The sequence below is a fragment of the Dermochelys coriacea genome, chromosome 1, assembly GCF_009764565.3.
Source record: "Dermochelys coriacea isolate rDerCor1 chromosome 1, rDerCor1.pri.v4, whole genome shotgun sequence".
Lineage (NCBI taxonomy): Eukaryota > Metazoa > Chordata > Testudines > Dermochelyidae > Dermochelys > Dermochelys coriacea.
The window spans coordinates 135805550-135830475 of NC_050068.2; the positions used below are offsets into that span (position 1 = coordinate 135805550).

At 43.0% G+C, this 24926-nt stretch overlaps 1 protein-coding gene across 4 annotated transcripts in view; it reads left to right on the plus strand.

The window, feature by feature from the left end:
- The window catches only part of GLRA2 (glycine receptor alpha 2), a 169865-nt gene that overhangs the window by 1957 nt on the left and 142982 nt on the right, over nucleotides 1-24926 (plus strand). For 3 of the 4 annotated variants that reach the window (XM_038413744.2, XM_038413753.2, XM_038413788.2), the window contains exon 2: nucleotides 854-987. In XM_038413744.2, the coding sequence (XP_038269672.1) occupies nucleotides 854-987 (134 nt within the window). Of the gene's footprint in view, nucleotides 1-853; nucleotides 988-24926 lie in introns of those variants that run through there. The other variant, XM_038413798.2, reaches the window with a different exon arrangement.

The following is a 24926-nucleotide window of genomic DNA, read 5'->3' on the forward strand; positions in this document are numbered from 1 at the left end:
GACAGAATCCATGTCCCTGCAGTCCAAATTTGTTCAAGTGCTTAGGGAACAACCATCTGAGATTCCCTTCCCCTGAAATATCTAATATGCTGTATCTACAAAGCTACAAAGGCATGGTGGTACTATTAACTTAATGTTAAAACCTCAAGACACAGACCTATTCAAAAAAGTCTGGATATAAATACAAAGTGATGGTAAAAATGGGGGAAAGGACCATTATCATTGCTTGCTGTAGGTAGAAGATTAAAATCAGATGTGTTTGCTTCTCAAACCTTTTTCCGGGAAAATAAATATACAGCTGGTAAAGAACTGGGTCTTTAACACCATTTAAAACCAATTTAATGGAATCTGTAAAGACTATTGCTGTTCCTATGTTTTTGTTTTGCTTTGGATATTAACAAAGTCAACAATTTTCACTGTATTGTGATGAGTTTTGCCAATCATTGTATGGAAGTTTGAAGCCACCTTAGGACTAGCTTAAAGTGAAAATTGGTTTCAGTCGCATACATGTAACTCTGACAATAACATGAACTGGGAGATCAAAGTCCTCAGGAGAATGCTTTAAATAATCAGATAAGTTGAAGACATCTATTTAAAATCCTACAGTTTTAACAATTTTCTTTTTATAGTCTATGTATTCTATAGAGCAAATTGTGATGCACAGATATATTTCTTTTACTTGAAACTTATTTTCACTTCTAAAATAAAATTTTCTGATCCATTTTCTACCTATCTATTCATTAATACAATCAATTCTGATGAAAATTTTTTTAAAGAGTATTATAATTTCCTCCCTAAACATAAAGGCAATGAGAGCTGAATAGTCGCTAATGGTGGCTAATAATTTGTTTAGGGCGGCTTTCTGTAAAGAACATGATTCCAGATCTGGAAAATCCCCTTCACAGACCCTGTCTCCTTCAGATTTTTTGGACAAATTGATGGGAAGGACATCAGGGTATGATGCAAGAATCAGACCAAATTTTAAAGGTAAGTTTCTCTATGTCTATTGATCAACTAATTGGAAGCCTTCTTGACATATTATGGGTTTTGATAACTTTACATCTGTGGCCTCATTCTTCTTTCCACTATTCCACTTTTACAGAACAATCATTCCATTGAAACCAATTATTTCATTGGCATAAAATTGGAGAATCAGGCCCCTGGTGCTTTAGATGGAGCCTTCTTTTGGAATTTAGCCATACATTAAATATTTGTAAAGGATCCAGGTTTTGGTTTTGCTAGAAGTCTCTTCTGTAAATCTCTCTAGTTACTGATCTAAACAATAAACAGAAGTGTTCCAGGTTTCCTTACTAAATAAAATTGGATTTGCTGATTTCTGAAGTTTCTAGACATACAGGGCTAAATCCTGAACTCTCAAGCAAAACCCAAGTAAAAGGGCTACACTCACATAAAACTCTGAAGGAGATGAGGGAATTAGGGGCCAGGGTACCCACATAGTAGGCTTCTTCCAGCCATTACTGGCTATGGGGTAGGATAGTGGACATAGCCCAATTCTCCTTTCCTATGCTTATTTAGGGTTACCTAGGTTTGTGCTTTTGCTTGGACACTCCCTGCCGTGCCCTATTCTCACACCATTTTCATTGCTGTGTGGAGAATCGCCATAAGCATCTTAGCATCAGCACATGTGAGGTTGCAGATGCTGAGGCTTCCAGAACTGTGGCCACTAGTCAGTGGATAAGCAATGTTTCCACTGCTTTTGTCCTTTCAGCATCCATGCCAGTGAATTCAGGATTTGGTCCCCAGACAAGAACAGGGGAGATCAAGTTTTCTTTTAAGCATTTAGAATGGCTCAAGAGCTATACAGTTCTACCGAACTGCCTTTTTTTTCTTTTTTACAAAGAAATCTAGGCTCAAAGTGCAGTTATTTTTTGAAAAGAGACTATGTGAAAATGAACTCTCTTCCTCAATAGCTCTGCTCCCCTGTGTGTGTATTTCAGATGCATATCTGTTGGCCTTGGTGACTTTTTTTTTTTACTACTTTTTACTCCTATTAACCCTGCAATGAAAGCTGTTGGTGTGAAAGAATATTGTTCAGCCAGTGGATGCTACTAGTATGAGAGAGGGAGCTCACACATCAGTGACAGCAATGTTAATTAAATTTCCAATCAAGAACCATTTTCTGCCTTCAGTCCTTCCTGTGAAAACTGTTGAATTTGGAATGTGGAATCTTTTTTACTGTTTATGATGCATGAGCCAGAAAGAACCTAGTGTGACTTCCAGTTTCCAAGTAAAGCTGATGAAACTGCCCGACAAACTGTGGCCCCAATTCAGAAAAGCACTTAGGCATTGACATCAATGGCAATTAAGCATGCCTTTAACATTTAGCATGTGCTTAAGTGCTTTCCTGTAGCAGGGGTTGTGTTGTTATAGTAAAAACAATAACCCCAAATCATTTTCTGCTCTCACTCACACCCCATGCAGTCGCATGGACTTCAGTGCAGTTTGACAGGGTGAAAGGAAGGCCAAACTTGTCCTGAAATGAACAGATAAATAATTGTTAAGGACAGATTCTGCCTGGCCATTCCATGGGGGTGTAGTTGGGGAGGAGAGTGCAAGAAGCCATCCCATGCTACACCTTGTATACATAAGTCCAGACACAATAGCAGTCTGTATACACAATGGTTCATAGATTGTTTCTTCCCTTCTTCCTGGGGGACATGTAGCACCTCCAAGGGAGAAGGGTGGGAGCAGAGGGGCCTGTGACTCTCGCCTTCAATGCACTGGTAAGCAGAGCTGACTGGCTGCGTAGGAGATAATAAGCTACATCCAATGAAAGTGGGGATGCTGTTCCATTCCAAAGTGCTTGATATGAGTTATTTCCAATGTTCCCCCAGGGAGGTAGTGGCTCCTCACTGGTTCCAAAGGAGGGTTGTGCCTGCAAGGCATAGTTAAGCCTTGGATGTCAATAAACACAGAACCCCTCCTCCAATGCTGTTTTCACAAAATCATTTTTCAGAGCAGAATTTCACTTTGTAGCATTTTTAAATCAGAAATTCAACTTCAATATTTGCACAACTTCCCTTCTTCTGAATTTTTCTGTGAAGGATCTAACAGGTTACATCTCATTCTTTTCTGTTGTCCCATCCTCTCTATAAAGCCATCATGTTTGGTGAACCAGGTGAAAATGCTATGCATGGAGTTTTGAACTTCACGCCACCAGTGAAAACCCTGAATAACCATAAGCAGTGTTGTTGGCCTATTTACTATATATTCCAGGTTCCAGTTAGTTAGCTGAAAAACACAATTTTGGCCAATGTCTGGATCTCATTAAAATTTTCCAAAAAGTACAAGTAGAAAGCATTGTCTTTCTAGTTTTGCATAATTTCCCCTTAAATACATGAATAAATAAAAAGGCTTGTGGGGAGGATCTTAGTGAATTTCTATTATGATTCTGGATATTATAAAAGTGTTATTGTTCTGAGTTCAATATTATGATCACGTTACAAAATTTATTTCAGTTTCTAAGATTTTACTGATCTATTTTATTTTGCTTTCGTGATCGGACCCATCAATACAATAGCAACATTCAAAGTAGCAGAAATGTATTAAAATGTCAAATTATTACATTATTGATTACATTGTATATTTGAAAACAATATATTCATTAATTTAACCCACAAAGGTGTTTGCAAGAAAAATCTCTTAAAATAGGTCTATTATTTGACTTTGCATATGGTTATGGATCAGGTAAATATTATTAACTGCATTTTACAAAAGAAACTGTGAACCAAAGTACTTTGGATATTGTTTATCATAGAATCATAGAATATCAGGGTTGGAAGGGATCTCAGGAGGTCATCTAGTCCAACCCCCTGCTCATAGCAGGACCAATTCCCAATTTTTGCAAAACAGGCTAAGGGACCGTCCCCGCCTTGCAGGGTCCCAGACTTTGGGCTTCAGCACAAGCCCAAATGTCTACACCACAATTAAACAGCCCCTTTAGCTTGAGCACTGTGAGCCCAAGTCAGCAGACACAGGCCAGCTGCGGGTGTTTAAACGCAGTGTAGCCATACCTCTAGCTGGGCTGCACTTTATCTTGCATTTACCCAGTACTTAATTTGAAGGTCCTAATAGCTTAACAAAGGACAGTGAGATGAATGTTAAACCATATTTAAGTTTAAATATTTAAAGGCCCAATCCAATTCTGATTTAAGTCAATGGGAATCCTTCCATTGTCTCAAGTCAGCATTGGATCAGATGCTATCACTCAAGCTGATATTTCTCTCTTTTAGCTATTTTGTCAGGAGAACCTTGTTTCTAAAAGATAATAAATGCAAGTTGTCCTGCATACACAGTTCGCTAACATAATATCAACATCCTGTCATAAATTACAAAAACAAAGAAACTCTAAGTGGAGAGGGGCACTTTCTCTTTAACTTACTTCATTTTTTTTTTAGGAATAGCTGTAGTAATGGAAGAGGGCATCTGTGCTGTAATATGATAGCCAAGGATATGCTTTCTGGTAGATAAGGGCAAGAGATAATGAAGTAGTGTTGCAGTGTTCTGGCATGGATTACCACCTGTTTACCTCAGGCTGACTCAACATGATGTGCAAAAGCACATGCAATGGCATGATGGCCATGCATCTCAACAACTTAATCACAACATGGGTCATGGGGGTGACAGACAGCCTAAAATTAGAATCTCCTTGCATTTGTTGACCTTTAAAGTTATTTTAATTATTTTTTAATTTGTTCCAACTCTATAGTCTAAAAACAAACTTAAAATTTAAACACACACCACAGCAAATCAAATGTGAAAAACCATTTTCCAGCTGTACTAGTCTATCCTTCACACCAAGTGCAGTCAGAATGAACACATCTGAAAGTCTTTCAGCAGAAGTTTGCAATGGATTCTCACTATCGTTCAATCCTGCAGGCTGCTGAGCATTGCTGAAAGCAGTGTGAAGAGCCAACCAAAATGTCAGTATTGTACTGGGTGAAATTCTGGCCCTGTCAAAGTCAATGGCAAAACTCTCATTGTCTTCAATGGGGCAAGGATTTCATCTCCACTGTTTGCTCAGTACCTGTACACTGAGGTTTAACAAAGTAGGAAAAAATGAACACCGCCCTCACCAATGTGAGCAAATCTCTACATCCGCACTGAAAAGACCACAGTTCAAGAGGGACAATGGGCATGAAAGGGAGTGGAGGTAAGATTCTCAGCTGGTGTAAATTGACACAGCTCCATTCATTTCAGAGGAGCTATACTGATTTAAACAAGTTCAGGATCTGGTTCAATGGGCATAGGTGCTTATATGCAATTCAGTGAATGCCTTAGATTTATTTTAGGATTTTCAATTACTCCTATTGCCAGCCAGGAGCAGCTCGCTCCAGTGTGCTTAATAGTTGCAGCTAAAGGAAAATATGAGTAAGTGAAGCTGTGAGGGACTAACCAGTAGCATACCTGCTCTGAATAGTTCTCATGAAACAGTTGATCATATTCAGCCTAGCTGCGTTGACCTGAATTCAGAGGCAGGGATCCAGTGGCTTTTGCTGGGGGGACATGGATGACAAAGACAGCCCAACAAGTGGGCAATGCTGGAAAAGAATGGAAGGTGGTCTGGGTGACCAGAAGATGTATTAACACATCTTCTCAGTAGTCTATGCCATGGAATCCTGCTTGTAATCTGAAGTTGCTCCCTAAGTGGAAATTCTGAGGGAGGGTGGTGAGAGTAAGAATACAGGACCTCTTTGACATGCTGACCTCACAAGACAGTTCCCTTCTGGGGCACAGGAGAATTATCTGGTGCAGTGGGAAGTAACATGCATCTCCCTGCACGAGCTTTGGTGAATCTATTTTTCTCACAGCCAGTGGCTCATGATAGCTGTTGAGCGTAATGTTCTCATCAGCCCACAAGCACCATCTCCCTTCAGTTTTACTCCACTCTCTTTGGCTTAATTCCTTAAAGAATCATGCAGATTAACAAAGCACTGGGCTCTATCAGTGACTCGGAGTCACTCTCTCACAACCCTCCTCAGCTTCCCTGAAAAATCCAGCCCTATGTGTTAATTCACCTTTCCATTTTGCTGGAATTTTATAGTAAGGATTTTATGCAACATCCTCAAAATGGAATAGTATTTTAGTGTTGTTATTGCATTCCTTGGGACCAATCCTGCACGTGCCCCTGTAGAAGAGGGTGAAGGTCTAGATCCTGTTATGCCAAGGGCCTCCCCACCTGGCTGACTAAGATAGTTATCTGCCTGCTTTGAGCTGTGGGGCATCATTAAGCAAGTGGAATGGGGGGGGGGGGCTCTGTGTGGCAGGCGGTGGGGAGGATTTGGACCCATTGTCTCTGAGGGTACATTCTATTTTGGCATAGAAGAGGTTAACAGTGTTGGTTACAGTGATGCTGTTAAACTTCATGTTCATAGCTATAGTTACATCTAGCTGTTTTCCTTTAAGTCATGATTTGTTAAAGAATCTTTCCGTTTTTGCGTGCACTTACACTTAGGAGTCCATCAGCAGTGCCCTTTCCTTTTTCATCAAATAGTGTAGTGTTGCTATTGCAATATATTGTGCGGTATCTTACCCCAAAGCTGTTGTTTCTGGGGCAAGAGTGCACATGAAACTCACTCAAATCTTGTGAAGAGAGAGGAAGTCTGGGCATGTAATAGCTGTAGTTGTGAAAGAGTAACTTGTTATTATAATTGTGCCATGTCATTTTTGTGCTTAGTCCAGTGGGTTTAAATTGGAATAATAAACATGGACTAAAAATTAGCCTCACAACTGTTACAGGAAATGGCTTATGCACTTTAGCTCCTTGGCACCAAGTGTCAGATTTTCCCTTATGTTTGAATCCATTGCTTATTTATTTGTCCACTGCAAGTACCTGAAATAAATTACATAAGCATTTAACAAGAGAAAGAGAAGCATTATGTGACAAGGGAAGGGGAATGAATGGAGCCACAGTTAACACGATACTGTCATTTCCTGAAAAGAAAAGGAGTACTGGTGGCACCTTAGAGACTAACAAATTTATTAGAGCATAAGCTTTCGTGAGCTACAGCTCACTTCATCGGATGCATTTGGTGGAAAAAACAGAGGAGAGATTTATATACACACACACAGAGAACATGAAACAATGGGTTTATCATACACACTGTAAGGAGAGTGATCACTTAAGATAAGCCATCACCAGCAGCAGGGGGGGGAAAGGAGGAAAACCTTTCATGGTGACAAGCAAGGTAGGCTAATTCCAGCAGTTAACAAGAATATCAGAGGAACAGTGGGGGGTGGGGTGGGAGGGAGAGAGAAATACCATGGGGAAATAGTTTTACTTTGTGTAATGACTCATCCATTCCCAGTCTCTATTCAAGCCTAAATTAATTGTATCCAGTTTGCAAATTAATTCCAATTCAGCAGTCTCTCGTTGGAGTCTGTTTTTGAAGCTTTTTTGTTGAAGTATAGCCACTCTTAGGTCTGTGATCGAGTGACCAGAGAGATTGAAGTGTTCTCCAACTGGTTTTTGAATGTTATAATTCTTGACGTCTGATTTGTGTCCATTCATTCTTTTACGTAGAGACTGTCCAGTTTGGCCAATGTACATGGCAGAGGGGCATTGCTGGCACATGATGGCATATATCACATTGGTAGATGCGCAGGTGAACGAGCCTCTGATAGTGTGGCTGATGTGATTAGGCCCTATGATGGTGTCCCCTGAATAGATATGTGGACAGAGTTGGCAACGGGCTTTGTTGCAAGGATAGGTTCCTGGGTTAGTGGTTCTGTTGTGTGGTGTGTGGTTGCTGGTGAGTATTTGCTTCAGATTGGGGGGCTGTCTGTAAGCAAGGACTGGTCTGTCTCCCAAGATCTGTGAGAGTGATGGCTCGTCCTTCAGGATAGGTTGTAGATCCTTGATGATGCGTTGGAGAGGTTTTAGTTGGGGGCTGAAGGTGATGGCTAGTGGCGTTCTGTTGTTTTCTTTGTTGGCCCTGTCCTGTAGTAGGTGACTTCTGGGTACTCTTCTGGCTCTGTCAATCTGTTTCTTCACTTCAGCAGGTGGGTATTGTAGTTGTAGGAATGCATGATAGAGATCTTGTAGGTGTTTGTCTCTGTCTGAGGGGTTGGAGCAAATGCGGTTATATCGTAGCGCTTGGCTGTAGACAATGGATCGAGTGGTATGATCTGGATGAAAGCTAGAAGCATGTAGGTAGGAATAGCGGTCAGTAGGTTTCCGATATAGGGTGGTGGTTATGTGACCATCGCTTATTAGCACCGTAGTGTCCAGGAAGTGGATCTCTTGTGTGGACTGGTCCAGGCTGAGGTTGATGGTGGGATGGAAATTGTTGAAATCATGGTGGAATTCCTCAAGAGCTTCTTTTCCATGGGTCCAGATGATGAAGATGTCATCAATGTAGCGCAAGTAGAGTAGGGGCATTAGGGGACGAGAGCTGAGGAAGCGTTGTTCTAAGTCAGCCATAAAAATGTTGGCATACTGTGGGGCCATGCGGGTACCCATCGCAGTGCCGCTGATTTGAAGGTATACATTGTCACCAAATGTGAAATAGTTATGGGTCAGGACAAAGTCACAAAGTTCTGCCACCAGGTTAGCCGTGACAGTATCGGGGATACTGTTCCTGACGGCTTGTAGTCCATCTTTGTGTGGAATGTTGGTGTAGAGGGCTTCTACATCCATAGTGGCTAGGATGGTGTTTTTAGGAAGATCACCAATGGACTGTAGTTTCCTCAGGAAATCGGTGGTGTCTCGAAGATAGCTGGGAGTGCTGGTAACGAAGGGCCTGAGGAGGGAGTCTACATAGCCAGACAATCCTGCTGCCAGGGTGCCAATGCCTGAGATGATGGGGCGTCCAGGATTTCCAGGTTTATGGACCTTGGGTAGCAGATAGAATACCCCAGGTCGGGGCTCCAGGGGTGTGTCTGTGCGGATTTGTTCTTGTGCTTTTTCAGGGAGTTTCTTGAGCAAATGCTGTAGTTTCTTTTGGTAACTCTCAGTGGGATCAGAGGGTAATGGCTTGTAGAAAGTGGTGTTGGAGAGCTGCCTAGTAGCCTCTTGTTCATACTCCGACCTATTCATGATGACGACAGCACCTCCTTTGTCAGCCTTTTTGATTATGATGTCAGAGTTGTTTCTGAGGCTGTGGATGGCACTGTGTTCTGCATGGCTGAGGTTATGGGGTAAGCGATGCTGCTTTTCCACAATTTCAGCTCGTTCACGTCGGCGGAAGCAGTCTATGTAGAAATCCAGGCTGCTGTTTCGACCTTCAGGAGGAGTCCACCCAGAATCCTTCTTTTTGTAGTGTTGGCAGGAAGGTCTCTGTGGGTTAATATGTTGGTCAGAGGTGTGTTGGAAATATTCCTTGAGTCTGAGACGTCGAAAATAGGATTCTAGGTCACGACAGAACTGTATCATGTTCGTGGGGGTGAAGGGGCAAAAGGAGAGGCCCCGAGATAGGACAGATTCTTCTGCTGGGCTAAGAGTATAGTTGGATAGATTAACAATATTGCTGGGTGGGTTACGGGAACCATTGTTGTGGCCCCTTGTGGCATATAGTAGTTTAGATAGCTTAGTGTCCTTTTTCTTTTGTAGAGAAGCAAAGTGTGTTTTGTAAATGGCTTGTCTAGTTTTTGTAAAGTCCAGCCACGAGGAAGTTTGTGTGGAAGGTTGGTTCTTTATGAGAGTATCCAGTTTTGAGAGCTCATTCTTAATCTTTCCCTGTTTGCTGTAGAGGATGTTGATCAGGTGGTTCCGCAGTTTCCTTGAGAGTGTGTGGCACAAGCTGTCAGCATAGTCTGTGTGGTATGTAGATTGTAATGGATTTTTTACCTTCAGTCCTTTCGGTATGATGTCTGTTTGCATTTGGAGAGGAAGATGATGTCTGTCTGTATCTGTGCGAGTTTTTTCATGAAGTTGACAGATTTTCACTCTATACGGCTAAATTCAGTGCCTTGCATAATCACAGGTTTCAGAGTAGCAGCCGTGTTAGTCTGTATTCGCAAAAAGAAAAGGAGTACTGGTGGCACCTTAGAGACTAACAAATTTATTAGAGCATAAGCTTTCGTGAGCTACAGCTCACTTCATCGGATGCATTTGGTGGGATGGTCACATAACCACCACCCTATATCGGAAACCTACTGACCGCTATTCCTACCTACATGCCTCTAGCTTTCATCCAGATCATACCACTCGATCCATTGTCTACAGCCAAGCGCTACGATATAACCGCATTTGCTCCAACCCCTCAGACAGAGACAAACACCTACAAGATCTCTATCATGCATTCCTACAACTACAATACCCACCTGCTGAAGTGAAGAAACAGATTGACAGAGCCAGAAGAGTACCCAGAAGTCACCTACTACAGGACAGGGCCAACAAAGAAAACAACAGAACGCCACTAGCCATCACCTTCAGCCCCCAACTAAAACCTCTCCAACGCATCATCAAGGATCTACAACCTATCCTGAAGGACGAGCCATCACTCTCACAGATCTTGGGAGACAGGCCAGTCCTTGCTTACAGACAGCCCCCCAATCTGAAGCAAATACTCACCAGCAACCACACACCACACAACAGAACCACTAACCCAGGAACCTATCCTTGCCACAAAGCCCGTTGCCAACTCTGTCCACATATCTATTCAGGGGATACCATCATAGGGCCTAATCACATCAGCCACACTATCAGAGGCTCGTTCACCTGCGCATCTACCAATGTGATATATGCCATCATGTGCCAGCAATGCCCCTCTGCCATGTACATTGGCCAAACTGGACAGTCTCTACGTAAAAGAATGAATGGACACAAATCAGACGTCAAGAATTATAACATTCAAAAACCAGTTGGAGAACACTTCCATCTCTCTGGTCATTCGATCACAGATCTTAGAGTGGCTATACTTCAACAAAAAAGCTTCAAAAACAGACTCCAACGAGAGACTGCTGAATTGGAATTAATTTGCAAACTGGATACAATTAACTTAGGCTTGAATAGAGACTGGGAATGGATGAGTCATTACACAAAGTAAAACTATTTCCCCATGGTATTTCTCCCTCCCACCCCACCCCCCACTGTTCCTCTGATATTCTTGTTAACTGATGGAATTAGCCTACCTTGCTTGTCACCATGAAAGGTTTTCCTCCTTTCCCCCCCCGCTGCTGGTGATGTCTTATCTTAAGTGATCACTCTCCTTACAGTGTGTATGATAAACCCATTGTTTCATGTTCTCTGTGTGTGTGTATATAAATCTCTCCTCTGTTTTTTCCACCAAATGCATCCGATGAAGTGAGCTGTAGCTCACGAAAGCTTATGCTCTAATAAATTTGTTAGTCTCTAAGGTGCCACCAGTACTCCTTTTCTTTTTGCGAATACAGACTAACACGGCTGCTACTCTGAAACCTCTGTCATTTCTTGATATGCTAAGAGGAAGCACTGTATGCAAATGGCTCAACATGAACCAAAAGATGCCAATTTAAAATAAATACCTTTTAAAATCTCCTGTAAAATATAACAGATAAAAATTGGAAACCTCACCATGCAATGTTGGCTATGAAACTGGAGAGCTATATTTGAGCATGGCTAACAACCTTCATAAGGCCAGACTTCAGTGGATAGCAGCAATGTCCCTCCAAGACCAGACAAAATGAGTATTAAAAAACTGGGTATTTGTCATACCATTCAAGGTTCACAAGGGACAAATCCAACAGATGGCAAAATCCTGTGGTGTCTTGACTGGGTGTGTCAAAGGAGGAAAAGGATGCAGCTTACCCTCCTGCTAGTGCATCCACATTGTAACTAGGCAGGATTCTCCTTTGAGAAGCAGGTGGCTGGCCCTGGCCAATGATTTGAAAGTCTGGGGACATGACCAAGCAGTCATCCTCACTATATATATGCTACCATTGGCTGTGAGTGTTAGGGGGAACACTAGTATGAGGATAAATGTCAGGAACAATATCCTGCCCTGAAATACTTCCAACTGAGTTGAGGAAGTTGTGTGCATATCTGAGTGAAGAATTTGGCTGTCTATAAGGACAAACTATTCATAAACAATTGTTTTATCCTTTGTGTGAAACACAGTAAAGGGAATGCTACCCAGCGTCAGTCTGTTGGCATGCAGGTCATCTTCTGTTTTAATGGATAAACCTATTTACCATAGCTATGCAAGAAACATCTTTTTTCTATTTCTGTTTAAATTCCTGTATACCAGCTATAGTCTGCACTGATGGGGGCTTATGTTTCATGCCCATGACTCTTTAATTTAGGGTTCTCTTCCACTATACCAGTGAGGCCAATGGGAGTTCCATGCACTGAAAGTGATCACTGTCATTATGGTGTGTTGTCTTTATTCAGAATCAGTGATTTAATTAAGTGATATCAGTGGATTTGACTGTTGCTAGGGAATATTGGTCTGCTGCTGCCACTTAAACTACTGAGGGAATTTATGAAAAACAAATGTCAAAGCAAAACCCAACATCTTTGATATCCAAGAAGGAGACAGTGATTTTCTGATAAAATTCTATTTAAATGGTTTTATTTTGATCATATCAAATTGCTAAATATCTTGCATAGATTTAAATATTTCATGCAATGGAGGCTGTTGCACTGGAATTCCTCACTCAGCTAACGTCTTGATATGTTCCGATTGCCTTAGGAAACACATGCAATTGACATATATATTGAATGTGTATAGATATATAATGAGTTATGTTTTATATATACACATAAGAATGGCCATACTGGGTCGGACCAATGGTTCATCTATCCCAGTATCCTGTTTTTCAATAGTGGCTGGTGCCAGATGCTTCAGAGGGAATGAACAGAACAGGACATTCTTCTTTGAGTGCTGGTCCCTGTGTGTATTCCACACCTGGCATCTGAGTCCAGAAATTCTTCAAAGCAGTGTTCATTGGCCCACACATGCCCAGTAGCTCTCCTTGTGCCCCCAACCAAGGAGATAAGAGGCAGTGTGGGTCGATGCCTCTTCTGTTCCTTCTTACCACTGCATGGCCTGAGTTGGAATTGTATCCTCCTTCACTCTGTTGTGTAACTTGCAAAGAAAACATTTGTAACTAGTTATATATCTTGGCTTAGTAGTTGGTATTTAAAGTATTTCTTTCCCCCCAGTTGGAGAATCCAGCCCTGGCTCCAGGACTATGCACAGAGTCCTAGGATTCAAGAATTGCATCTTCTGCCCTTGCTCCTTCTCCATTAGTAGTGAAGATCAGTGGTGCCTGTACTGTGTGGGTGAGGTGCATATCTCTGCAAAATGCAGTATCTGTTGCTCCTTCCCACCCAGAACTGAAGAAGCCCAGGAGCTTAACCTATGAAAGCACCCAATGGAGAAAGCTGAGGCCCCTCTCAATCTGTGCCAGGGAGACCCTCCCCCCTGTATATTTCCACAGTGAGTTACTCCACTATTGAATCTCTTTTCATAAAGTTGTGCTTAATTGTTCCAGAGGAGGCATTGGTTACAACTCCAAGGGCAATACTTGTCTGCTGTCTTGGATGAACATCCTCAGATGTGCCTTTTCTTCCATTCCCCTACTTCCACAAGTCCTGGGGAAGATACATCGTGACAGAGCCAACATCATTCTTCTAGCTCCCTACTGGCCCAGACAGTTCTGGTTCATGGAACTTCCAACAATGTCTTCCCACTCACCAGTCAGACTCTGCCCATTCCCAGATCTCCTAACATCCCAATCTGGGCTCATTCCACTTCATGGCCTGGTGTTTGGATGGAGTCAGAAATAGAATGCTCATGCTTGGCCCCCATTCAGAAGATCCTTAACCAAAGTAGAAAGGATTCTATTAGAACCTACTATCTGGCCAAATGGAGATGCTTTTTGACCTGGGCACAACTCCACCAATGTTCTATGGATACCTTAAGCATTCTGGTTGTCCTAGACTATCTTCTGTCCCTGAAAACTTCAGATCTTTCTATTAGTTCGCTGTGAGTAAACCTAGTAGTGATTAGTGCCTTCCTCCCTCTGGTGGAAGGATGTTCCATCTTTACTCACCCTGCTACAATAAGCTTTATGAAAGATCTCATCAGGACCTACCCACCAGTGCTTAAACCTACATCTCAATGGGACCTTAACCTTGTCCAGTCGACACACAGGCCTGCCTTTCAGAGCCCTGACAATCTGTGCCATGTCCCACCTATGCATGAAGGATATGGCATTCTTAGTGGCTGTTACTTTGTACAGGGGGATCACGGAGCTCAGAGCTACCATGGCTGATCCTCCGTATACAGTGTTTCACAAGAAAAGTTTTCTGTCCGACTTAACCTCAAGTTTCTCCCTGAGATTGTTTGAGTTCTGTATCAAACAATACACTTATCTGTATTTTCGTCTGAAACCCCACTCTTCCTCTGAAGACAAGAGACTTCACTCCTTTGTTTGACATGCTCTGGTATTCCACCTGCAAAGAACCAAACCCATTAGGAAATCACCAAGACTTTTTAATCACCGTAGCAGTGAGACTGTGTGGGCAAGCCACATCCTCCCAGAAGATTTCTAAGTGGGTCTGGGGTTGCATTTTACAGTGCTATAAGATGGCAAAACTTCCTCTCCCTGGAATTGTCACAGCTCATTCTATGTGAGCACAAGCTGCCTCCATGGCATCCCTATCAAACGTTCTGCTGCAGAACATCTGCAGAGTGGTCACCTGGAGTTCTGTCCACAAGTTCATACCCTGGCAGCAGAGGGATCAGCAGTATTGCAAGAATTTTTGTTATCAATTTCTTTGCATCCACCTCCAGTCTGAACGCTCCTTGCCAATCATCCATGTGAGAAATACACATAGGGACCAGCTCTTCAAAAAGAAGTGGAGGTTATTTATGGTAACTGGAGGTTCTTAGAGATGTGTTGTCCCTATGTGTATTCCACTACCTGCCCTCCATCCCCTCTGCTTCAGATCCTGTTGGATTTGCTGTAAAAGGGAACTGGAGAGGCATTGACCTGTACTGCCTCTCATACTCTTGGCTGGGACCATGAGGAAAACTCCTGTGTATGTGCGGGCCAGTGGACACTGCTTTGAAGAATTTATGAACTTTGGCACTTGGTGAGCATGCATACCCCATTGTGGAGTACCGATAGAGACTACACATCTCAAAGAACCTCCAGTTACAGTAAGTAACCTCCACACTTATCAATGATCCATCCCCTGTCATCCAGTCCCATCTTCTGGCAGTCTGAGGTTTAGGGACACCCAGAGACCATGGGCTTGCATCCCTGACCATCATGCCTAATGTCCACTGATGACTCCAAGATTTCTTTCTTGTGTTAATAGATAATTTAGACCCTATCATTTTATAGGTATAGTTGGGATTACATTTTCCAATATGTATTACTTTTCATTTATCAAAATTGAGTTTCATCTGCCATTTTCTTGCCCAGTCACCCAGTTTTGTGAGCTCCCTTTGTTAACTCTTCACAATCAGCTTTGGACTTAACTATCTTGACAATTTTGTATCATCTGCAAACTTTTGTCACCTCATTGTGTATGCCTTTTCCCAAGTCATTATGAATACGTTGAACAGCATTGATCCCAATACAGATTCTTGGGGGACCCTGCTATTTTTTCTCTCTTATCTGAAGACACACCATTTATTTCTACCCCTTGTTTCCTATATTTTAACCAGTTACTGATTCATGAGACCTTCCCTCTTATCCCATGATTGCTTACTTTTCTTGGGAGATTTGGTGAGAGATCTTGTCAGACTTTCTGAAAGTTCAACTACACTGTACCCTTTGGATCACCCTTGTTTGCATGTTTGTTGATGCCCTCAAAGAATTCTAATAGATTGGTGAGGCATGATTTCCCTATACAAAAGGCATGTTGACTCTTTGCCAACGTATTGTGTTCATCTATGTGTCTGATAATTCTGTTCTTTACTATAGTTTTCAATCAGTTTGCCTGGTACTGAAGTTAGGCTTGCTGGCGTGTAATAAACGGGATCCTTTTTTAAAAATCAGTGTCATATTAGCTATTCATCAGTCATCTTGTACAGAGGCTGATTTAAGCAATAGGTTACATACCACAGTTAATAGTTCTGTAATTTCATATTTGAGTTCCTTCAGACCTCTTGGGTGAATACCATCTGGTCCTGGTGACTTATTACTATTTAATTTATCAATTTGTTCAAAAAAAAAAAAAAACTCCTCTGACACCTCAAACTGGGATAGTTCCTGAGATTTGTCACCAAAAAAGAAAGGCTCAGGTATGGGAATCTCCCTCACATCCTCTTCAGTGAAGTCTGATGCAAATAATTCATTTAGTTCTCCACAATGGTCTTATTTTCCTTGAGTGCTCCTTTAGCATCTTGATCATTCAGTTGCCCCACTGATAGTTTGGCAGGTTTCCTGCTTCTGATATACTTAAAAAAAATGCTGTTAGTCTGTCTTTTCCTAGTTGCTCTTCAAATTCTTTTTTAACCTTTCTAATTACACTGTTACACTAGATTTGCCAAAGTTTATGTTCCTTTTCATTTTCCTCAGTAAGATTTGAATTCCAGTTTTTAAAAGATATCTTTTGTTTTTAACTGCCTCTTTTACTCTGTTTAGTCATGGTGGCATTTTTGGGTCCTCTTACTGTGGTTTTTTTTAATTTGAGAAGTACATATAGTATGAGCTTCTATTTTTTTTTTTTAAATTTTCCATGCAGTTTCAGGCATTTCACTCTTATGACTGTCCCTTTTAATTTCCATTTAACTAGCTGCCTCATTTTTGTGTAGTTCCCCTTTTCAAAGTTAATCCTACTGTGTGGGTTTCTTTGGTATTTTCCTCCCTACAGAGGTGTTAAATTTAATTACATTATGGTTGCTATTGCAAAGCGGTTCAGCTATATTCTCCTTTTGGACCAGATCCTGTGCTCCACTTATGACTAAATCAGAATTTCCTCTCTCCTTGTTGGTTCCAGGACTAGCTGCTCCAAGAAGGAGTAATTTATGTTGTCTAGAAACTATCTCTGCATCCCATCCTGAGGTGACATGTACCCAGTCAATATGGGGATAGTTGAAATCCCCATCACCAGGGTCTGCTGCTGCTCCCCAGCTAGAAGCATGGGCTGCCACACCCAGTTTAAGTTAAGGAGCTTTACTCTTTTATAACACAGGTTGACAAATGAGCAGAAGGCAGTCTTATGTCAATACCTTGTCCCTGGCTTCACCCCCCGCTCCCTGGGGTCTTTGGCTCTCCAACTTCCTTGTCTCTTCTCCCCCTAGTTCAGTTCTTGTTTCCAGGTGTTTCCCAGTGTCTCTTTGGCAGCGGAGACAGAGGAGAACTTCAATGATGTCACTCTCCTGCCTTATATAGCTCTTGTGTATGGCAGGAACCCTTTGTCTTCCAGTGGAAACACATTGGCATTCTAAGGGGGAGGGGCGGTGTCCAGAACCAGGAGACTCAGTCACGTCTCTGCAGGGCTGTGGCAGCCATTACTCGCAGGCTGTCTGGAGCATCCACAGGAAGACTAAGCTCATTCACAGTCCATTGTCTTTGCTGATGAGCCATCAGCCCTGTCTCGCTTTTTCATTGTTGTACCTGAAGGGCTAGTTGTGGGTGTCACCCAAAGTGTAGCACATTTGAAATACAGATACATGATGTGACAAAGTTCCTCCTGTACCTTGGTGGGTCTTCCGCTTATTGGCGGATTTGCTCGCCTTGGAGCTTCACGGCAGCCCTCAGTTTGCCGTTTTTGTGAACCCATAGTCCAGATCAACTCCTCCTCTGTCTGACCAGGAGTTGGGAGGTTTGGGAGGACCTGGGCCCACCCTCTACTCCAGGTCCCAGCCCAGAGCCCTGTGGAATGCAGCTGTCTAAAGTGCCTCCTGGAACAGCTGTGCGACAGCTACAACTCCCTGGGCTACTTCCCCATGGTCTCCTCCCAACACCTTCTTTATCCTCACCATAGGACCTTCCTCCTTGTGTCTGATAATGCTTGTACGCCTCAGTCCTCCAACAGTCCGTGTTCTCACTCAGCTCCTAGCGCCTCTTGCTCCCAGCTCCTTACATGCACACCACAACTGAAGTGAACTCCTTTTTAAACCCAGGTGCCCTGATTAGCCTGCCTTAATTGATTCTAGCAGCTTCTTGATTGGCTGCAGGTGTTCTAATCAGCCTGTCTGTCTTAATGGTCTCCAAAACATTCCTGATTGTTCTGGAACCTTCCCTGTTACCTTACCCAGGGAAAAGGGACCTACTTAACCTGGGGCTAATACATCTGCCTTCTATTACTCTCCTGTAGCCATCTGGCCCGACCCTGTCACAATAGTCAATAGTCCTAGCTTCAGATACAAAAATGATACATGTGTACAAATTGGATAAACACATTCAGTAGATCATAACCTTTTCAATGATGCCTCACATGAGGCAAAGTATATCCTTGCATAAAGTATATCCTACTTATGCCATATCCATATCACTCCGTATTCATTATGGAAATATGCTTATAACGTCACAATGACTCCATCAGGACCTCTTTAATGACCTTAAAATCAAAAACAAATCCTATAAAAAGTGGAAATAGACAAATTCCCAAGCAGTAGGACAAAAGAATAGTACAAGCATATAGGATAAAATCAGAAAGGCTAAGGCACAAAACAACATATACAGAAGGGACATAAAAAGCAATAAGAAGTTGTTCTATAAATACATTAGGATGAAGGGAAAGATGAAAGAAAGTGTAGATCCTCTACTTAGTGGGGAAGGAAAGCCAATAACAGATGAGATCAAGGAGGCTGAGGTGTTTAATGCCTCTTGATTCAGTTTTTACTAAAAAGGTTAATGGTGACAGATACTCAACAAGATTAATATTAACAACGAGGAGGAAGAAATGCAAACCAAAATTGAGAAAGAATCGGTTAAAGAATATTTAGATAAATTAGATGTATTCAAGTCAGCAGGTCCTGATGAAATTCATTTTAGGGTACTTAAGGAACTAGCTGAAGCAATCTCAGAACTGTTAGTAATTATTTTTGAGAACTCATGGAGGATGGATGAGGTCCTATAGGACTGGAGAAGGGAAAACACAGTACCTATCTTTAAAAAGGGAGAATGAAGGAGACTTGGGAAATTACAAACCAGTCAGCCTATATTAGATGCCTGGGAAATACTGGAACAAATTAAGCAATCAATTTGTAAGCATCTAGAGGATAATAAGGAAATAGACAGCATGGATTTGTGAAGAACAAATCATGCCAAACCAATCTAATTTCCTTCTTTGACAGGGTTACTGGCATAGTGAAGAGGGGAAGCAGCAGTGATATATTTGATTTTAGTAAGGCTCTTGACACAATCCCACAACATATTCTCCATGAGCAAACTAGGGAAATATGTCTAGATGAAATTCCTATAAGGTGGATGCAGAACTGGTTGAAAGACTATTCTCAAAGAGTAGTTGTCAGTGGTTTGCTGTCAGACTGGGAGGATGAATCCAGTGGGAGTCACAGCAGTCAGTCCTGGGTCTGGTATTATTCAATATTTTCATTAATGACTTGGATAAGTGTGGAGTATACTTATAAAATGTATGGATGACACCAAACTGGGAGGGATTACAAGCACTTTGGAGGACAGGATTAGAATTGAAAATGGCCTTGAGAAATTGGAGATTGGTCTCAAATCAACAAGATGAAATTGAATAAAAATGCATGTGTGAAGTGTTTCATTTGGAATGGAAAAAATCAAGTGCAACTACAAAATGGGGAATAACTGGCTAGGAGGTAGTACTGTTGAGAAGAATGTGGGGGTTATAGTGGATCAGAAGTTGAATACGAGTCAACAGCATGATGCAGTTGTGGAAAAGGCTATTTTCATTCTGGGGTGTATTAACAGGAGTGTTGTATGTAAGACATGGGAGAAAATTATCTAGCTCTACTTGGCACAGGTGAAGTATCAGCTGGAGATCTGTGTCCAGTTCTGGGCAACACACCGTAGAAAAGATGTGAACAAACTGAAGAGAGTCCAGAGGAGAACAAAAAAAAATAGTAAAAGGTTTGGAAAACCTGACTAAGAGGAAAGGTTAAAAAGACTAATTATATTTAGTTTTGGGAAAAGAAAACTGAAGGGTGATCTGATAATCTTCAAATATGTTAAGGTCTGTTTTAATGAGCACTGTGCTCAATTGTTCTCAGTGTCCACTGAAGGTAAGAAAAGAAGTAATGGGCTTAATCTGCAGCAAGGGAGATTTAGGTTCAATATTATGAAAAGCTTTTAACTATAAGGGTACTTAAACTCTGGAATAGACGTCCAAGGGAGGTTGTGGAATCCCTGTAATTGAAGGTTTCTAAGAAGAGGTTGGACACATCTGTCAGGGATAGTCTAGGTTTACTTGGTCCTGCCTCAGTCCAGATGACTTAGAGGTCCCTTCCAGGCCTACATCTCTATGATTCTACATTAAGTGGGGGAGTATGTAGAACAGAACAATGGAGCAGTGCATTATGACTAAAAATTGAATTGTAGACTGGATTGGTGAGAATTTCAATATGAATTTTTTTCACATTAATCTACACATACACAAACACCTACCTTTCACAATGCATCTTTTTTTAATCACATAGTTCTGCCATGTGGTAGTTTAGATGAGCTGGCTTCATTGCATTCATAAAAAATATTAAAAATAATGGGGCATGGGAGGAGTTTGGCTGATCCCATGCTGGAATGCAAATTTCATGGTTTTTTATTTGACCATATTAAGGAACATCTCATTGTAACATGCTTCTGGGGACACCCACAGCTTTGAGCCACTGTGTTACCCCTCTGCCTCAGCAAGAGTGAATTTTGCTGCAGATTAGACTGCGTCAGCTCCCTGACACAACCGTCTGTTTTCCTTACTGGCAAACTTCTTGAGACTCTACCAGTCTTAACCTTGGATAGGAGGTAATAATCAGGCAACTCCAGCCCCCGAGCTCCTCAGAGATGTCTCTTTGCACTGCACAGTACTTATCTCTGTACATTCACAGAAGATGTTAAGTTTTCTGCTCTTATAGAGTCAGTAAATTACATCTTATTAACTTACGTAGTGTAACCACATCCTGTCCTTCAAACACAGCGCTGTGGTGGTTTATAGTAAAAACAAACCACATTTATTAACAAAGGGGCACAGGTTAAGTGATAGCAAGTAGAAGGAATAAAGCTAGAAATGGTTACAAACAAGTAAAAGTGAAGATACGCTTTCTAATATGTCAGACCTAACTTAACAAGCTACAGTCTTTGTTCAAGATAGTTTCCTCACCTCTCTTCCTTTCCCCGAAATAGCTGCTAACTCTTAGCCAGGGTCCTCAAAAAGTCCAAGGTGCTGGTTTTCCTTGTCTCCTCAGGTGAAGGATAACTTAGTCTTTTGGTGTGTCCTTATATCTCAGTCTGCCCATGTTTTCAGGGTTAAATTGATCCCCTGGGGTTCAGTCTCCTGCCTCCTCTAAGGGGCTGACCCCATCTTGATTAAGGTATCTCTGGGGTGCTCCTGTGTGATGCTTCCTGATGCAATTTTACAATATAAATGTTCTCTTCCTGAAACTTTTGATACAAATGAATAGCCCATTGAATTTGGCTACACCTGGTTTGAGGTGTTGGACTCTTTCCTTTGTCTGGAGAAAACCTGTTTATCAACTCCTGACATGCCTGGTTTAAACATCTTTTAGACACAGACTTTAAAGGATAATATCCGTGAGTGTCCATAAAGCCACCCCTAGCATTGTCATATACATTTCCCAAAGATATTATTGACCAGTGTGTTATTTCAAATGATGCCTTAGAAAGTATATTGTGTACAAATAGTATTGCAGTAGTGTTTAGGGTGCCAAGGTTCACACTTATGCCTTGGCACAGATTATGCACTTTACATGTTGATCAGCAGAACAGGGCCATTAATGTAAAGCAACTGGCTGTTTTCATAGACTATTGGAAAACAACTGCCTTTGCAATCTGCTCACATGGATAGTCCTGGAGCTGTCAGCTCTCATACCTGAAAAGCTGCTACCCTCCCATTCTCTGGTTCCAATGAGCACTCTCTAGAGACCAGACAAGAAGCACACTCTTGGGTCTTCACACACCAATCAGTACTATAGACAATCCATTCAGATTCCCGTGAGGAAGAAATAAGTGGTAGCAATTGCTCTGTTACAATGGAATAATGAAGACAGATATGCAGAGCTAAATGGCTCACAGTGGAGTGATTCAATTAAATTGGAATAGAAGAGCATGAAAGAAGAGGACTCGTATGGTATTTTTGAGTTGAAATATATAGGAAGACTTAAAGGTGTAAGACAAAGTTTTCAAAAGTGAGTTAGGCACCTACGAATCTAACTCCTATTGCAAGTCATAGAATCATAGAATATCACAGTTGGAAGGGACCTCAGGAGGTCATCTAGTCCAACCCCCTGCTCAATGCAGGACCAATCCCCAACTAAATCATCCCAGCCAGGGCTTTGTCAAGCCTGACCTTAAAAACCTCAAAAGGAAGGAGATTCCACCACCTCCCTAGGTAACCCATTCCAGTGCTTCACCACCTTCCTAGTGAAAAAGTTTCTTACTATCCAACCTAAACCTCCCCCACTGCAACTTGAGACCATTACTCCTTGTTCTGTCATCTGCTACTACTGAGAACAATCTAGATCCATCCTCTTTGGAACCCCCTTTCAGGTAGTTGAAAGCAGCTATCAAATCCCCCCTCATTCTTCTCTTCTGCAGACTAAACAATCCCAGTTCCCTCGGCCTCTCATAAGTCATGTGTTCCAGTCCCCTAATCATTTTTGTTGCCTTCCACTGGACACTTTACAATTTTTCTACATCCTTCTTGTAGTGTGGGGCCCAAAACTGGACACAGTACTCCAGATGAGACCGCACCAATGCCGAATAGAGGGGAACGATCACATCCCTCGATCTGTTGGCAATGCCCCTACTTATACTGCATTTTGAGCTGTTAGCCTTCTTGGCAACAAGGGCACACTGACTCGTATCCAGCTTATCATCCACTGTAACCCGTAGGTCCTTTTCTGCAGAACTGCTGCCTAGCCATTCGGTCCGTAGTCCAGGGGCTGGCAACCTTTCAGAAGTGGTGTGCTGAGTCTTCATTTATTCACTTTAAATTTAAGGTTTCACATGCCAGTAATATATTTTAATGTTTTTAGAAGGTGTCGCTCTCTCTATAAAAGTATCTTTATTATTTTACTAAACTATTGTTGTACAGTAAAACAAACAAGGTTTTCAAAATGTTTAAGAAGCTTCATTTAAAATTAAAATAAAATGTTGATCTTATGCCACTGGCCCACTGCTGGTCTGGGGTTCTGTTCACCTAGGCCAGCAGTGGGCTGAGCAGGGTCTGCAGTCAGGACCCCAGCTGGCAAGGAGCTGGCAGCCAGAACCCCAGACCGGCAGCGGACTGTGCGGGCCGGCGGCCGGGACCCCAGACCGGCAGTGGGCTGAGCAACTCAGCCCACTGCCGCTCACAGGTTCTATCTGCCAGCTCCTGCTAGCTGGGATCCTGGCTGCTGGACCCACTCAGCCTGCTGCCAGTCTGGGGTCCTGGCCCTGCCCACATACAGTGGGTACTGTGACAAAGTTCCTCCTCTACCTTGGTGGGTCTTGCGCTTATTGGCGGATTTGCTCACCTTGGAGCTTCACAGCAGCCCTTAGTTCAGCCATTTTTGTGAACCCACAGTCCAGGTCAACGCCTCCTGTGTCTGACCAGGAGTTGGGAGGAACCCAGGCCTGCCCTCTACTCCAGTTCCAGCCCAGGGCCCTGTAGAATGCAGCTGTCTAGAGTGCCTCCTGGAACAGCTGTGTGACAGCTACAACTCCCTGGGCTACTTCCCCATGGCCTCCTCCCAACACCTTCTTTATCCTCACCATAGGACCTTCCTCCTGGTGTCTGATAATGCTTGTACTCCTCAGTCCTCCAACAGTCCATGTTCTCACTCTCAGCTCCTAGTGCCTCTTGCTCCCAGCTCCTTATATGCACACCACAACTGAAGTGAACTCCTTTTTAAACCCAGGTGCCCTGATTAGCCTGCCTTAATTGATTCTAGCAGCTTCTTGATTGGCTGCAGGTGTTCTAATCAGCCTGTCTGCCTTAATTATTTCCAGAAAGTTCCTGATTGTTCTGGAACCTTCCCTGTTATCTTACCCAGGGAAAAGGGACCTACTTAACCTGAGGCTAATATATCTGCCTTCTAGCACTCTTGCGTGACCCTGTCACAGTATCTACCTTCTCCCTGGTTCTGGCCCATTCTCTTTGTCTCTCTCTGCACTGAGCTGAGGGTGGAAGTGCACTGAGCACAGGGCTGGGGGTGAAGGAGCAGGCTGGGGGTTGGGGTTTAGGGTCTGGCCAGGAGCTGGAATGAGGGAGGGGGCTCAGGGTTGGGGCAGGAGTTTTGGGTGTGGGGATCTTACCTGGGCAGCTCCCATTTGGTGGGAGTGGTGCAGGTGGGAATATGGGGGGGGGTGCAGGAACTCCTGTTTGGTGCTCAGGGTGGGGGTGGGGATGTGGGGGGTACATTGGGTGTGGGGGGGCTGGGTATGTGGGGGGGTTTGCAAGAGTCAGGGCAGAGGGCTGGGGGCCTGTGAGGGAAGTGCAGGTGTCAGGGCATGGGGTGTGGGGGGCCTGGGTATGTGTGGGGGTGCCAGAGTCAGGGCTGGAGTTGTGGGGGTGTGTGTGAAGGAGTCAAGCAGAGGGCTGGGTGTGTGTGAGGGGGGATCAGGGCAGAAGGCTGCGGGTGTGGGCTGGGGACATGGGGTGCTCACAGCAGGGGACTGAAGGGGATATGCCCCCCTTCTCCCCTGCTTCTCCAAGGCCCTGCCCCCGCTTCTTCTCTGCCTCTGCTGGGAGCAGCGAGCACGCTGACCCTACTCCTCCCCTCCCCCCCACAAGGGCCATCAGCTGATCGGCCAGCAGGGAGGGACATAGAGGAGGAGGAGGAGGGGCAGGAACCCAGCACACTGTGGGAAGAGGCAGG